At 35.2% G+C, this 17,830-nt stretch overlaps 1 protein-coding gene across 10 annotated transcripts in view; it reads right to left on the reverse strand.

The window, feature by feature from the left end:
• rg (A kinase anchor protein rugose) overlaps nt 1-17,830 on the reverse strand; it is a 466,509-nt gene that overhangs the window by 203,231 nt on the left and 245,448 nt on the right. For 7 of the 10 annotated variants that reach the window (XM_072299875.1, XM_072299879.1, XM_072299874.1 and 4 more), the window contains 11 exons: nt 13,170-13,265; nt 12,478-12,599; nt 11,885-12,011; nt 9,884-10,003; nt 9,303-9,449; nt 8,599-8,715; nt 6,004-6,144; nt 5,402-5,538; nt 4,660-4,873; nt 1,480-1,732; nt 82-216 (listed from right to left, as the gene is read on the reverse strand). In XM_072299875.1, coding sequence (XP_072155976.1) covers nt 82-216; nt 1,480-1,732; nt 4,660-4,873; nt 5,402-5,538; nt 6,004-6,144; nt 8,599-8,715; nt 9,303-9,449; nt 9,884-10,003; nt 11,885-12,011; nt 12,478-12,599; nt 13,170-13,265 — 1,609 coding nt within the window. The remainder of the gene's footprint in view (nt 1-81; nt 217-1,479; nt 1,733-4,659; nt 4,874-5,401; nt 5,539-6,003; nt 6,145-8,598; nt 8,716-9,302; nt 9,450-9,883; nt 10,004-11,884; nt 12,012-12,477; nt 12,600-13,169; nt 13,266-17,830) is intronic. The other 3 variants (XM_072299877.1, XM_072299878.1, XM_072299876.1) reach the window with 3 other exon arrangements.

Consider the following 17,830-nt stretch of genomic DNA (forward strand, 5'->3'; position numbering starts at 1 on the left):
TACATTCTCAGGAGAAAACGTTCATAGTTGCAAAATGCCACTAACTATTACATATTCAAGGGGAAAAAATTAAACACTAACCTGTTGTTAAAAAATTAAGAATGCTTTGCAATTCATCTTCTTTAACACCATTTGTGAGCATCATGAGTTGCTTCAAGAATTCGAGGATGTGACTTCTTATCGCTAATATGTCTTTTTGAGCAGGTCGAGGGCCGTCTAGAAAAAGAGATGCAAATATATTTGTATGAAAACAACTTCATGATTATTACAGAATTGATTTATAAGAAACAGTTTAAAAAATTTAAAGTGCACTATTACATAGGCTGTCCAAAAAGTACCGAGACTGGTTCCATAACTCAAAAACCAAGATAGCTGGAGGCTTGATCTTGGTCTCATTTGAAAGATCAACTCAATATCTATCGATTGAAACCAAAATCAAAACTTTCGGTCAAGTATTTCAAAAGTTACAAAATTTTTGATACCAAGTGGTATCAAAAATTTCGAACACAGAAACAAAATCACTCACTATCTGCAGCGTGGACCACGCACGCACTGTGAACTGTCAACAACTGCCGAAAATTTCCCGGGTTTTTTAGGGGTGGCTGACCGACGGTTGATTCTTTCCCTGTGGACTTTGAACCCTTATACCCGTAGTCGGACGACGACGGCTTGACAGTGTTTCCAAATCAATTAGGTTTTGCCATGATTAGTTGCAAAAGAACCGTGCACTGATAATTAATAATTTAGAGAGTGTTCCCGGCAAAAGAAAATAGTCATTAAAAACGGTAGGGGGTCCAGATATTTTTTTTACAAACAGTGTCGTAACTTTTGAAATACTTGACCGAAAGTTTTGATTTTGGTCTCAATCGATAGATGTTGAGTTGATCTTTCAAATGAGACCAAGATCAAGCCTCTAGCTATCTTGGTTTTTGAGTTATGGAACCAGTCTCGGTACTTTTTGGACAGCCTATGTATTATATCATTTATACTACAAATATTTACTTAAAATCAGTAATTGAAATGAAAAACTGAAATATTGATACTGAGAAAATATTGATAAAAATGCATTGGTCTATGCCAGACTCTTAATTAGCTTTGTTTGAGGATGAATTAGATGCTACCATTTTAAATAATTGTGACTCGATCTCCTTCATGTCTCTTAGAGTTATGTAAAATTTTTACTTCAAGAAATTGTTTCTTCTGTTCATTTCCTTGGACACGAGACATTGTTTTAAGTCTCAGGAGAAACCTAAGGTCTATAAAATATTTAAGTGGAGAAAACAATTCCAATTTTTTGCTTCCCATCTAAAATTTGTATAATACAATATGAATAAAAAAATCTACAGCAGGTTTTTCAAATTATTTTAGCATTATATAGAGCAGTATAGAATGCATTCTAGCAGTGTAGAATGTATCTCACAGACCTCTGTAGATTTTAAAAATCGTAAAATAAAACAATAGGTTTAGTTTATAACTTACCTAGCCCCTTGGGCGTAATGCCACTTTTATCACGGGGATTGACAACCCAATAATAATACTTTAAAGTATGGACGGTTTGAAGAACGGTGGAGACTCGCCGAACGTTTGAATAAATTTGCGTATCGGACAGGAATTCCTTGGCTAAGTAAGAGTAGAGTCGGATTTGTACTTGGGCCGGCGTGTAAATCCACAAGGCAGGGTTGAAGAGAACGTGATCCAGCAACTGCCACGTCAGGAATGAATAACAAAATAACTGTAATTCAATTAGTTAGATTTTATCCCGACACCAAAGCAAGCTCTCAACCCAAAGCAGAGAAACAGCAGAAAAAGCAACAAGCCAGAATATTGACTGATTAATTGCAAGCGCCCCTTTTGTGCATTCAGTGTTAATATACAGGTTTGGTGCAGTACAAGTGCAGTGAAATTTCCCAACTCTCCCAGACTATTAATGTTAAAATTCTGGAAGCGTTCCCTAAATTTTCCTAGCATTGTTAATAAAAATTCCTGACAGAATATCACAAAATTTCCAGCCTATTCCTGACGGTGAGTTTCTAGACAAGTTCTGAACTAAAACAATAATCACATGATGTGTCTTCAAAATTTTACTAGGAAAACAATTCACATGACGGGAAGTTTGAATATTAACTCCTGATCAAGATATGACAAGTTTTTTGGACACACATTGAATGGAAATTAGATTTTACAAATGACATCCCTCTTATTTTTTCCATTTAACCAATGATACTTTATATTTTAAACACCAATGTCTTGTTTAAGAGTTGATTTCCAGACTTTCCGTTGTGAGATAAATTTTCCTCATGATATTATGAGGAGAAAACATGTTGGGTAGTGTTTAATTCATACTTTGTCTAGGGGCCCATTGTGTCAAAATTTCTTGAATTTTCTATAAATTTCCTCTGGCTTAGAAGAAAAACACGCTGCATGAATATAAAAAAATATCTGACTAATTATTCTAAAAAATTGAGTTGAACTCTTGAAGGGTGAAAAACAAAAAGTGTGAATATTAAGAGAGCAAGGAAGAGGGAGAAAACTGATTGTATTTACCAAGTAGAAAACTCTCTCTAGCGCATTTTATGATAATCCATTTTGCACGCAGTTTTTTACAATTTTTACTATGATGCATTCAGCGAGTGTGGACAAATAATTTTTTTTTTTTTTTTTAAATCATTGTGTTCATTATTCTAACCTGATTTTTTCCTGGTCTTAGTTTTATCCATTTTTCATTCGATTTTGAAAAACAGAGGTAGGTATGGCCTGATTTAGAATTGTTATTTTCAGAATTCTTTGGGACCAAATTCTTCTTCTCTAACAACCAGGAAAAACTTTGTACGAAAGAGGCAAGAGGCAGGAAAAAAACAGATTTTTGATAAAAATGTGAACAAAGTCAATCATAAATATGTAAAGTTAAGCTGTGAGTAATAATTTGTATGATTTGAAAGGATCATTAACATTTTTCTGATTATAAGCGAAAGAGAATGGAAGAAAAAAGACCTGAAAAACCTGACTTCATGCTAAGCTTAGTGAGCATATTTGTGCAACAGGGGACACTTCAAAGGATATTGTGAATCAAGTTAAAAAGAGTTTAAAAGTATAAAAGTTTTATAGATAGAAGAAGCGATAGGATGATAAAACATATAAAACATAGACGTATGAGTAATGTCATGAAACTATTAAAAAATAAATCATATGATAAGAAACAGAGGATTAGTTAAAATAACGGAACTGAAAGTTGTAAGTCACTAGTTGTATTTTGTTCGACGCAACAACTTGGGACATCTGGTAACAATTGTATTTTGTTCGGATGTTCTTTCTGTTAAGAGGTGTGGCCTATTTTTATTCACTTATTTTTTTGCACAATTTGGCAACATTTTTGCAACATTGTTTCGAAACAATTGGAACGTCCTCAGAGCTTGTTACGACTGTTGTGTGCATTTGTTAACAGGATTTCTAACCTCACATCTAGCTGCTTTGCTCTCATTGGTTGTGAAAAAGTGATGCAAATAACACAAAATCGGTAACAGGAAACAATGGAGATGTGGCATGTGTGAGGGATTTGCGACTTGACGATTGATTTTTACGTGACAGTTTGCAAGAAACATGATGGTGCCACTGGTTTTCTCTGAAATCAACTCCCAAGCTCAAAAAAAACTCTCAAGTTGAGGGCGTAATGGAGGGGATATCCCACATTATCCTGAGAGTCCACCTCTACATCAAGACAAACTCTCCATGCAAAGATAGGGAGCAAATACATTGACAGGGCTGCCACTTTATTTTGGGACTCCAAAACTGAAAACATGGCATCACTGCTTATGTATTTGCTCCCTATCTTTGCATGGAGAGTTTGTCTTGATGTAGATGTGGACTCTCAGGGTAGCGTGGGATATCCCCTCCATTTTGGCCTCAACTTGAGAGCTTTTTTTGAGCTTGGGAGTTGATTTCAGAGAAAACAAGTGCCACAATCGTGTTTCTCTTGAACTTTTACATAAGCATCAATAGTCAAAACGCAAATTCCTCACACATGCAACATCTCCGTTGTTGCGTCGAACAAAATACGCCTACTGACTGATTTAAATAAACTCTGACTTGTTATGTTTTTTATTTTCACCCAAAGTGCATTGAGCATTTCTTAGAAAGCCATGTGGGTGACTCAAGGCAGAGCTCAACCTTGCCTCAAATTTTATCTCATCGGGTAGACACTTGACAACAAAAATGCCACATGAGGTACAGGCTGTACCTCATGCTGCTGTACCGCTGTACAGCATGGTTGAACATAATTTGCTCAAAATCTGGATTACATTGGTCTTGCTAGAGACAAATTTTGCACAGGGAAACCAATGATGCACAGACAAATGGTGTAATTCTTTGATACTTATGCTTTTTGCTTCATTTCAAAACATGTTCAAAAGATCTGCAAGGCTTTAATGTCTATATTTTCATTCATACTTGGAAAAATATTATATCTGTTTCAAAATTAATTTTTAATTCATGATTCATCAATTACTTGGGCCTGAAACATGCCTATCCTTTTGCATTAATTTCATTTCTTTCACAAAGTTACCGCTTTACTGTCGTAAGTAAAAGCACAAAAAGGACTGATATAAAAATAGAGAAAAATTGTATAAAAATTGTAAACGAGGAATGATTATTACAAGTGCTCACCTGCTTGAGTAGGAGTTCACAATTTGAATTGAGGCATGTGACAAGGTACTTTGTAAGGCCCAGGAATGAATTTAAAACATCTATCGTTAAGTGTTCCCTGGATGAACGTTGTAACATATAGCTAATAACTAGGAAGCCACGGTTTTGGATCATGTGTTGCTGAACTGTCTGCGAACTTTCAACTAATTCGCAGATAAACCCCAATAACTTTGAACTGTAATAAGACATTAATACAAAATAGTATTAGTGAAAAAGAGAAGAAAGCATCTCATATTGTCATCATGTTTTCATAAAATAAAAATTAAAAGATAAAAATTATGCGTCAGTTTTTTCATCCAAGCAATTTGCATAGTAAAAATATTGGTGTTGCAGTTATTTAGTAATTTTTTTCCTTTTCTTGTTGAAAACATACGGTGCAGTATTCAAGAAAAGGAGGCTTTGTACTTGAGTAAACATTATGATAACTGGATGTCACATTATGCCTATGCCTTTAAGCTTTCAAAATTTAAAGAAAGAGGGTACATTGTTTTGAAAAAGGGATGAAACACAAATTAATAAAATCACCTGATCACTTTGCACACACAAATTTTGTCTCCTGTTTAATTCTATCGACTATTTAGCCAATTTTTTTCTTTCTCCTAAATTTTTACTGATTATAAGGCAAATTTCTTAGGCTTCTATGTACTAGTCCTTGGCAAGTGTTTATATCAATGGTTACAACATGTACGATAGATTTTCTTACCATAGAGTTGGATCTTTCTTTGAATCATTAGAATCCGTGAGCAAATCAAGCTGAGAAAAAAGAGGGAATAGGACTTGGATTCCGCCGACCGAGTTGAGAGTACTATAAATTGAATTAGTTATCACAGCTTTAACATCCTGAAAAGTTTTAAAAACAATGAATACTCAGCAATATTTTCATGAAAGTAAAACGACAAAAACATGCACTAATTTCAATTTTCTAAATCATGATGAAGGACACTCAGGTGGAGCAATTTGATTCAGTCATCTCTTGTGAACAGCACAAGCTAGGGTTCTCGGCAAGGAACTGCTGTTTTAACCATTTTCTTTTACCCTCTCTCCATAATCCAAAAGATTTTGTTCAGGTCTCTTCAATTTATTGACAGATGTTCTGATTAATGGAGATTCAAACTTCTCTACACATCAAAAAACATTAAAAGATGAAACGCATGGATTAAAAACAAAAATGAATAAATAATTTGTGATAATCAAGTTTGAAACTGGACTTAGTTATGCTAAAATGAACTATGTTGCACGCAGTTCCTGTGTACATAGTTCCTTTTAGCGTAAATAAGTTCAACTGAGTATAAACAGTCAACTCACCTGTAGCATTTGCGCATGAGGATTATGGACGAAATATGATTGGTTGCCTTTGGGAGCAGACTGAAGACAGAGCTGGCTATCAGTGGCAACTGGATTGTACATAAAAACAATGGCATTTGAAAGTTTGCCATCATATAAAACCTGGAAGAATCAGAAAATAAATTAATGATTTCACACCGATAATCAGGTCAACCATAAACAAGTACAGTTAGTTTTTTGCGAGAGTTTGGGAAAATTTACTTAGAAAATTCTCTTTGTGTTGTTAGCTAATTAGTCTAACATTTATGAATTCTGCTAGAAAGAAAAAGCCCTTTCCTTCATTTGAAGACTCGTAATTTTTATTTGTGTTTATAATCTGAAAAATAATATTGCTTAAAAAGAGGATATTTGAGTAATTTTTCTTGAAAATAAATGAATTAGAATGGACACTTATTCATTCAGGATCATGTATGAGATCCATGATTCATTTATTGTCATCCATGCTTTTAATACGTGAAAAGAAAATATAGGCACTTATGAAGTCAAAAAGGCATTAAACAATAGATTTGCACAGCAATATTAAATGTTCTAGAGGCACACTGATATATGAATTCCATGGATAAATAAGATAGGTTCAAAATTTAGGAGAAAATTGCACAACAAAATACCTATCTAATACACTCCAAAAACAAAAAACAAAAGAAGTTAAACCCCAGGATAATTAAAGAGTGATGAAAGCAAAAAACAAATATAGAATCATCATTGAGCTACATAAAATTTAAATACTTCGCAAGCAGCTTAACCATTCTCGTAATCATCGTAAAAAAACTTTTTACCACAAGTAAACGCAAACAAATGTAACACAGAAAAATATGGAATGAAAAGTAGAGCAAAATAATACTGGATTGCAATACAAGGATTTAAGAATTTCAAGAATTCAGCAGATGAAGTACGACAAATACACTGATAAAATGAACTACCATGAATTGAGAAAAAATTATTGAATAATAATAATAAAAAAAGCATACATCAATTCTTTCAAAACTCCACACAAAGAAGAAAACCCCGCTAAAACCCTGGCAAAGATCTCTCTGATCGATCTTGCCTTATTTTACTCTCTTTAAATCAATCATAAGATCAATCAGCAACTCAATCTAAAGGTAGGTAGGAAGGAAGCGCCAAAATATGTTGCAAATTTTATAAAGAAATCAATATAAATCCACTTTCAACAACTCTGTTGTTACTTCAACTATGACAATAACAAATATCAGTTACAGCAACCATGATGATAGTTGTTAGTCACAGCGTGTAACAACTAGGTCGTTGATCACCACAACAGTTACGACAACCTTTGAAGAAAACTGGTGAGGATAACTAAGCAAACAAATGCAAAAAACTTAAACAACTTATCTGATCTATCCAGAGAAGTTGTTGCTTTACAGGTTGGAAAGGAAATTATTATGGAATGTAAAACTGTAATTTGAACATGAAATGCTTCCAAACGTAATTATAAAATAAAAATCGGAATGATTAATGGAATTTACATATTCAACAAAGTGTGGTGACATTTAAAATCTTCATTACGTCCTATGACTCTCTTAATTAATAATTTTCAGTTTTGTGAGAAATTATGATTGAAAGAAAGTGGTGCTTTGAGAGGATTTTCCTCACCTAATTTATCAGAATTAAAATTGGAGACTGTAAGCGTATTTCTGTAGATGATCGGTCGAGCCAAAATACTGCGATGATGGCAGCGAGATCATAATCGGGATTGTAAACAGACTTTCAAAATTGATGCTGGTCGGATGCCATTATCTTCATCAGGTTATTTCTAAACCCTACTTTTTGTAGGATGATATTTTGGCTCCAACGTTTGCAAGAATTCCAACTTCTATCTGTCTGGTGAGTCCCGATGTTGTTCCCAAAACTTATGATTGTGTCAACATAAAATACGAAACCGCTTGATCCACCCATTTTGGTTCGTCCGATCATCAACGAAAATACGCTTCATATGTTCTTTCAATTTCCAAAATAATTCCTGTTGAAAACACTTCTTTCGGAAACTTTGAAAAAGTATTCCGGACAAGTATTTTTGTTAGCAAATAAATTATTTCGTTAAAATTTTCATTTTTTTCTTCTTCAAATATTCATTTCATTCTGTGTTCTGTTAAAGTAACACTCAGTATTTTCATTTTTTTTATAGTTTTCCTTCTGGATTCAAACAAAGAGGTATTTAATGTCTTGTTATGGTGTCCCCATCTTATTGCCGTCTAAAGTGAGAATATTATAACACCATTCTAAATTTTCGAATTGTATCTCAGACAAAATTTTCCTTCCCGAGGAAATTAGAGAAAATTCATCCTTTACAATTCAAAATTATTATACCTCACCAGAAAAACGAATCAAGATCGTTTTCTTGTGATGAAATACATCGCATTAGAAACGAATGTAGAGGAAGTTACCTACAGTAGTTTGTTTTACACAGCACCGTGAGCTGTTGTGATTTCAGCTCATTGCTGGAGGAGGAAGAGGGGTTGAAGGTGTGAGGAGAGTTTGGGAAAAACTATAAAATAAAAAATAATAAAATTAAAAAAGATAAAAAGCACCAATTCTTACAGATTTGACTTTAGGCAGAGTCATGCTTAAAGGGTCATCCACTTCCTCACTCACCCTACGATGATTCTCGGGCAAATTTAGATGGCACTCATTATCACAAACTGGCTTAAACTGGCTCTGGAACAAAAAGGCAACCCATTTATAATTGAAAATTATGACTTCACAAATGCAAGTAAAGGAGCATTCAAGTGAAATGTAAAAAAATAAGTGAGGTAGAACTACGAGAGTGGACTACTGAGAGAAATGGGGTAGGAGGGCCAAAATCACATTTACTGCGTAATAGTCAAAATTTGAAAATGTTCCTCTTTTATGGCATAAAAAATAATTTATGCTTTACTTTGTTCAAACAATAGGAAGAGAGTGGGTGGAAGTAGGGCTAAAGACTATCATCCTGTACTTCCTTGGAACGTCTGAAAAACATATTCTTTCGTTCCGGTTCAAATTGAACAGCAGACTGAATTTAAAAGATAAAAACAAAGATATAATTTGAGATGCAGCGGGAACTAGAGTCTGTAAAAATGCCTGAATTATGGTGATGTTGGTCAAAAAGCTCATTTCATTCCAATGTATTGGATAAATAGGATGAAATAGTCTTGGTAAAGCAAAACACCACCCATTTAAAATTTTTCAGGTAATATCATTGAGGAAAGATCGTAATGAAGGAGAATCAAAATGTGTGTTGCTGTAAAAACAATTCCACTTACTTTATAACCAGGTCCTAGTCTGTGCATGGCACAAATTTGATGCGTCGTAAGAGCTTCATTGAATAGATAAATAGCAGCCATTTGACCACAGAAAACCCGTTCTTCATCTAATTCAGGCATAGCACCAATATAGCACTTTTCAAAAGGCTGAAAACACACATTAGAAATTTACTTTTTAAGTTGCAATACCAAAAAAAAAGAAGTAAATAAATAATAATTATGATAAAATCACGTAAAAATTAGACAAGAAATTGATTCATTACATTGTTGCCAGATAAAGCCATCTAACCCCACGTAAAATATCCACATTTTATTACACTATCTGACAACTTTGTCTCTTTAACTAGAGTTGACGGGTTACTTTGGTTCAAAATCACCCAAAATATTCTCAATTTAAAATTAAACCATCAACTTAAAATTTGTTAGTGTAGGATACTTATAAAACTAAGTTTTTGTTCCAAAATTTTATTGAGCTGGTCTCTTAACCTTCCCTTGAATCCCAAAGATTAACAATTTAATTTTGAATTTTGAGGCCAAAATAAATATTCCATCTAAGACAAATGGTAAAAAGAGGTACTCACATCGTTTGTTGAGACAAACCAGGCCATCTCTGTACTTGAGGCTAGTTGCCCATTGACAAGACACTTGATTTCACTCTTCGTCCACCGATTATAAATATAAATCACAGCTAACATGTACCACTGAGGAGAATAACAAAAAAATCAGTATTAAACAATGGGTCAGGAAGCAAAATGGCTTAAAGATAAGAATTAAAATCAATAAAGAAAATCGATTTGAAATTTGAAAATTTTGAGTTTTGAAAAAAACCAAATACTTCGGCATTTTTTCATTGCAGTTACTACGCATTCTCACTGAATTGCCTCCAGACAGAAATAACCCCAGGATCAAAAAATTAAAACTTGAGAAATTAGTACCAGCGCTTAGAAGAATGCTTAGCTTTTAGGAGTATCTTGCCACGATAGAAGCCAAAAGGAGGATATCTAACAAGACCAGGGTTATGATAATTTGAAGTTCACACTTAAAAAACGTACCCTTAAAAATAAGCTATTTAAAATTTTAATCCATTACATTCAAAATTCAAATTAGTAGTTATCCATCAGAAAATAAGACATCTTCATGCCCTCTATTATAACAAAAATAAATTGAATCAGTCGCATCTTATTCCATATGATCCTAAAAAGCGCTTTCCGTCACGAACTGAAATTCTAATGGACCACTAGACAAGGCACGAATTTCAGCATTCTGATACATGTTACTTAACCAAAATTTCACGTAGAACACGATGCACACAACGAAAATTACCGAAAACAACTCATTACGAAGATATTTAATGATTCTTGATGCGTGAATTCAAACCACCTGCTCATGAAAACTCAATGCTCTACGCGATTCACATCGCGCACTAAACGTTTATCATGACAGTCTCTGCGATATAAAAATCTGGCAACCTCAATCTTGACGCTTTGGCTCAGCTATAGCAAATTGCTAATAGCTTGAACAACACATGGTGGGAAATGAACATTGCTCGATTGAGAAGCTTGCCGAAACCGTTGTAGTGCGCGATTTGACTCACGTTGAGCTTTGAGTTTCTTGTGAGCGGGCAGTTCAAATTCCTCGTAACCAATGTGAAATAAAAACGTTCATATCTTCGTCAGGAGTTGGCTTCAGTAATTTTCGTTGCACGAATTGTGTTCTACGTGGAATTCTGGGTAAGAAACATGTATCACAATCCTTTAACTCGTACCTTGTCTAGTGGTCCATTCTTTCAATCAACAAAAATTGTTGCTATGAAAAATTTTCCTTTCTGCACCAAGGTAGAAATACTTCAAATTATATTGGTTGATAAAAAACAAATTTAATTTTTTACTCCATTTTCCTGAATTTTGGTCATATTAAAACCAGAACTTGCTCGCATAGGTACATTGGTCAATTTGAACACATCAGATTTACGAGTGGCGTGTCTTCAAAATTGTGGACAAAAATTCATTACGAAAGAAATTGACTCAAGGAATATTTTGTAGATTTAACAAAAGCTAATCGAAATATTCATTTAGGAGAGTCCCTATTTTTCAAGCAAGAGATCTTCAAAACCCAATATCTAAAATTTAAATATTGATTTTCTATCTTCAATGAAGAATATGTTCACTGCAGTGGCGTGGCATGCTTTGCGATATATTGACAGATCTGTCATTTAAACTTATGGAAAAGAATCGATAAACATGGTGTTTGCAGCAAACATCTCAATAATTGATTCTTTATCATAGCTTCAAATGGAGAAATGTCGATAGTCGATCATTCATGCCACGCCACGCCACTGGTTCACTGATTGAGCATAGGGCTAAAAGATATTTAATATTAAATAAACTGTCATGAAATGAAATTTGATGATAATCTCTTCACATTTTAGAAGTATTTTTGATGAATTTATTCTTTTCGGAAAATGTTTTGAAGAGGAGGGAGTAAAAAATTAAAAATTTCACTGACTCATCTGAAAAGTTGATAAAGTATGAGTAGGGACGGGATCAGACTGAAAAAAGTTGTGAAAAAGGTAAAATTTTTACCTTTCGAGGTTGGAATTCATACTTGACACAGTGCTGAAAGCCTTTCCCCTTAATTTTCATAGAAGTTAAAACTAAACAATTTCCAACAAAATGAGCTGAGTAACCAACACCTTTACTAGTCTTAAAACTGAAACAGATCAAGAATAAAAAATGAATTACACTCGAAATGTCTTTTTGAAATATTTTAGATGCTTTCAAAACATTATGGTTTTGCAACGATAGCCGTGCTGATTCTTTAAAAAATAAATGGGGGAAAAATGGAGGAAACCCTTTTACAAAAATTTCTATTCATGATTATTAAAAGTGTATTGTTTTGCATCCTGTGCAGTACTCTATGACAGGAGAAGGGTAATATTTCAATGAAAACAGTACATTAAAAAAATCAAAAGTACTCGGCTAAAAAAATTAGTCTCTTCACTAAAGAAAAAAAAAATACTAAAATTTTTCAGGAGAGGAGTTTATCTTTAATTTCATGTAAACTAGTTGAAGAGCAGGCATTCTAGAAACAAAATGAATTATTATTTTTCTGCTTTGGATATTTTAAAATGAATGACATTTTCCTCAAATGAACCATAGGAGAAAAGTATACATACCAATATAAATACGGTTTTTCCCTTTCTATATTCACAGAATTGATAGGATCTAGTCGAAACCACGTTGTGAATGTGAACCCGTTTTCGTAGGGCCATTTCGCTAAAGGTGGTAACACAATGGCCTGGAACAAGAGTAAGGAATTAGACCCATCAGATACTTAAATCAGCACGGTAAAATACCTAGGGAAAAAGTGTGCTCTCGTCTTACAATAGACAAACCAGTAGACATGGAGGGGCACTAGTTTCTACATTACAAGGTTACCGAAACAAACTCATCGCAAAATTGCAAGTAGATAACTTAACGCGCATTGGTGTAAGTTTGTAGTATACACGGAAAAATGAAGGCGCTTTGCACGTTTCATGTTAGCTGCTGCTCACGCTCACACACACATCACATACGCTGTGTATGGACATACGACATACATTTCGCTATGTTTGACAGCCAAAGCAATGTAAGCAGGTTACATATGGAATAAACACTTATTTCTCTGACAAAATTCTCTGCTTAATGAGGCTTGGTGAGTAAAGAGTTGACTGTTTCAAAGAGAGTAAGTTAAACTAGATCTTATTCATCAGACATACTGCGATTTTAAGTGTCAATTCTGAGGGGTCATCTCATTTTTATTGATTTATTAATCTTTCAAGTTCCATGAGCCAAAAACATTGTGATAGTGAGGGTAATTTTGACTTACCGATCCTTTTCGGCCAGGGAAACTAAAAAAAACATCCGGACCATTCCTCTGAGGCATTTGTTTTAGGACGTTGAGGAGTTTGGCGGAATGTCTGGGCTGCAAACAGAAAAAAAAAGCAAGGAGATTAGATGCTGAAAATACATAAAATGTGACGATCCAAGGGGAAAAAGACAACAAAAACTACAAATTACCGGGACTAAGGATCGTAAATTTTCCTTGGAAAGTTAAAAGCCCGAATGTGGTTTCCTGGGAACGTTCTTGGTGGTTTTTCAAAGTGTAGAGTGATTAGGGTGAGTGCATGTGACTGTAAGTTTCTTAATTTTTTTTTTTTTTTCTATATAAGTTTTCCAGGAACGCTACAGTTCTAGCCGAAATTTCCTGAGAGCTTTCTGTGGAACATTTCATTTGCGTCCTTTACTCAGGGAAGTGCAGAGAATTTTCTCTCGAACTCGAAAAACTCGACAAAAATCATCCTCCTGAAAAATTCCCCCACGGGATAATATAACGACAGTGAAACTCCCAAACGTCGTAACTCGTTTGCGGTATTTTAAAATCCCTGCTACAATTTTATTGATTAAACGAGAAAAAATGAACAGCATTCCTCGAAGTTTCCATCGAATTTTCCTTGCAAAGGAGACACAAATCACGGCAGTTTTGAGGGAATTGCCGTTGAGTGGTTTTCCATTCAAGGAACAAAGTACGGCAGGAAGTCTGCAACGTCGCAAATAGAGTATTGGCAGATCCAGAAAATTGGCATCATTGTTGTTTCATCTCCATTTAAACCTACGGAAATGTATCGAGTCTTGAAGGGGCCAGGTGCTCCGACAAGAATCGATTATTTAACGTAGGTTTAAGGTAAGGTTGGGTAACTGGGCAGGAGTTCGGAGAAAAATGTCAAAATTTCAACTTCATGATTTTTTTCCCATCATTATATTGACAGTGGAGGCTACTTTTAAATTTTTTTTAGTAAGTACAACACCTTGTCTAAATGTAGGAAGAGTCAAAAGTCGAATTTCATCTTTCAATTTTTTCCCACAAATTTTCAAAAATTTCCCGTTTTTTTCACCCAGTTACCCAACGTCGTGGGGTAACTGGACTACCCCCCCTTAATTTTTGAGGGGGGCATTATTTTTAATTCTCATTGGCCAGAAAGTGATGTCCTGCTCATGAAGGTTTAAGAAAATGTCATTTGAATGTATATAAACATGTTTAAGTGGTTAAGAATGATGTCGTAACAGTTAGCGGCAAAAAAACCCTCAAATCTGAGAATTGAATAACGGTAAAAAAAAATTGTTTCCTTGTAGATAAATGCTTAGAACTTTCTGTATTACTACTTATAAAGTAGTATTGTATACCAGGACACTGTTTGGCCACTTTTAGTGAGATTAAGCATGATACATTTTTAAAAAATGAAAAAAAATTAAGCCGCAAGGCTGATCTGGGATAGAGTCAGGCGCCAAAAAGTTCCCTTAATTTTTAAGGGGGGCATTATTTGTAATTCTCATTGGCCAGAAAAGAATGTCCTTCTCATGAGGGTTTCAGAGAATTTCATTTGAATTTATATAACCATGTTTAAGTCGTTAAAAGTGATGTCATAACAGTTAGCGGCAAAAATGTAATTAAGTAATGCTTAAGTTATGCTATAATTGACTTAAGTTAGAAGTTTAGTGTGCTGGGAACCCTGATTATTGGTCTTTGGCACTTAAAAGTCCACAATAGTCAATTAGTTTTGACATTTTCAGAAGTAAACAAACACCGAAGCACAGCAACCTTGCAATGGGTAACTGGGCAGGTGCCACCACTGCCACCTGCCCAGTTACCTTGGGGTGGGTGCCCAGTTACCCCACAAAGGGAAAATTTTCAAGGTAACTGGGCATCAACCCTTTGCAGCCAGTATTTTCATCCAATTACGTTGTAATTACTCACGCATTACACAAATACATCATACATGAAGAAGAATTGTCAAAGTTGAATAAAATACTTGCTGGGAGTGAGATATGAGGCTCTTTTCGGGACCACCTCCGGCGTTGTTTTGAAAAAAAAGCTGTCCAATTTTCGGCACTTCACCATTCACCATAAAATTTTTTTTTGAAGTTATGTTTACATGTTCTAGATGGTTTACGTCATAATGAAGGTATGCCAACAGTGAAAACAATTTTTGCACTAATCTGGTAGAAATACAGAGGGTACTGCCCAGTTACCCCACCGCCCAGTTACCCAACCTCACCTTAAATGGAGGAAATCCTGTGTTGCCAAATTGCTGCTGGATCCGCCCGTGAAATGTAAATACGTGGTTTGGGAGTTTCACCGTCGATAAGGCCTCTTTTCCCACGAACGGAAGAACTCCTCATCGGCCTTAGCGCTCCCAAACGAACGGAAGCGAAAATTGATAAGATCATTCGCTCTTGGGCGGAGGAGGGGCGTAACAATGGATGCCTAATTGTCAGGCGACTCGAGTGGATTGAGAGGATTCGAGGTCCATTTCGGAAATGTTTCCCCGGAAGAGAGCGGCCGCGACCGGCGATTCTCTTCTCGCTCAGGCTCAACTCGACGGAGAAAACGCACTCAGCAAAATGAAAACGCCGATGCACGGCTAAATGACGCTGAAATCTCCGGAAAATTCTGCCCACCGTTGCCGGATTTCCGGGAATTGTGAAGAATTCCCTACCATCGGAACATCCTGATGCAGGACCACACTGGAAAAAAAACACATTGGATCTAGAGTTCAGACTCTTGAAAACAATGACAAGAAAAAATACTCTTGATTCAATCAGATTTAAGCTTAAATCAAAAAGAAATCCGCTCAAATTAAGAGGCTTGGTTCTTGATTTAAGCAAAAATCCGATTGAATCAAGAGTATTTTTTCTTGTCGATGTTTTCAAGAGTCTGGACTCTAGATCCAATGTGTTTTTTTTTTTTTTTTTTTTTTTTTTTCTCGAGTGCACTATTATGAAACACAAGAATGGACTGCACTTTGCAATAAGGAACTACGAGTTCTGGCTCATCCGTGAAAACACCTGTGAGCACGGGAAAACTAATGATACATACGTTGTTTCTAAACTGAGGTACCAAATGTAGTTTCTAATTACGAAGTATAGTCCAAATGATATTTTGTCCACACGTTGTGAATGAAATCAAGTCAATTTTTATTCTACTTTCGAGTTAAATGAAAGTATTAAGTTATTTCGATGGATCTGACCATAACACCTCTAAGAACACACTAATTAACTCTAAATTACTTAAATTATTGCCTTAATTATTTACTCAAATAGTGACCTCATTTGACTCGACCTCAGATAACAGTGACTCGACTTATTTCTAAAACTGGAGCAGAACACTTTCATTGTTAACAGTGAGTACGTACACCTTAAAATACGACACCTCGAAAAGACATTTTTTGTCTAAGTTCGTTCTAGAGATCTATTGGGCCGATTTCCATAATATTTACTGCATAGAAACATCTAGATGAGTCATTTCTCAAAATGTGTTTGGAATAAAATCCAGGTATATAAATATTATTCGATATGAATGTGCTTTTTCCTATTTAAGGAATGTAATTTTTTATTCACTTTTAGAATACTATTAGAATAAAAACATAATTCGAAATAATAATATTTTTACAAATTTTCATGGAAAAAATAATAAGAAAAATGTTGGATAGTCGGAAGGGAACCCTGGTAAAAATTGGCCGTAGAATCTGTGTGCCAAAATACCATAGACCTACAGCCGGCTGTATGATTTCCAACAGCTTCTACAGCCGGCTATACAATATCTTACAGCCTTTTATAGCCGATGGCGATTAAGCAACAGCCAGGCGATAAAGTGTATGCTAAACTTTACTAATTACGGATGCTAGGACTCAGTGAGTTTTTGAACTACCGCTCTCTTTTTGTGCCGTAGTATCTTGATTTATTTTGCGAGGAAAGCTCCATGCTTTGAAGGATGCCTGTTATTCCTAATTTGTTGGAGAGCCTTCAATTTCGTATGATACTGTGCAATACCGCTAGTGTGAAATAGTTGCTTCAGGCGCCGTGGCACGCTGCGGCGCGGCGGGCGGGCGGCAAGCGCGAAACGCGCATTGGCGCCTACAAACCTAACAAGGATACTTCACGCATTGCGCAATGTGTGAAGTATCCCTGTTAGGTTTGTAGTCGCCAGTGCGCCGCCGCTCCGCTTTGTGTTTGGCTCTAATATTTAATCTTGCGGAGTCAGCGTTCTTCAACTCATGATTTAGAAATGTTTGCACATCCTGTATGAATTGTTCTCATTTTAATTCATAAAAAAAAAAATGTATTAAAGGAAAATATAATGTGTGTTTTGTTAATATTAAGGTGGTTCCGTATCAAACTTAATGATTTCCGAAGCACACAAACTTCTAGACAATTTTTTATAGCCTTTTATAGCCGATGGCGATAAACTGTATAGCCCGGCGATAGGAACGATAGCCCGGCTGTATAATTTTGTATCGCTTCGTATAGCCCGGCCGTATGATTTTCTCCGCTTTCTACAGCCAGCTATATGATTTTCTATAGCCTTCTTTAGTCAGCTATAAGAACTCCTATGGTATTTTGAAACGCAGCTCCTATCGCCAATTTTTACCCGGGAAACTTTGTGTCTATGACAACTTTTCTTTTCAACGTGCTGAAAAACGTAGACGTGTT

This window comes from Bemisia tabaci, chromosome 4 (assembly GCF_918797505.1).
Source record: "Bemisia tabaci chromosome 4, PGI_BMITA_v3".
Classification (NCBI taxonomy): Eukaryota; Metazoa; Arthropoda; class Insecta; order Hemiptera; family Aleyrodidae; genus Bemisia; species Bemisia tabaci.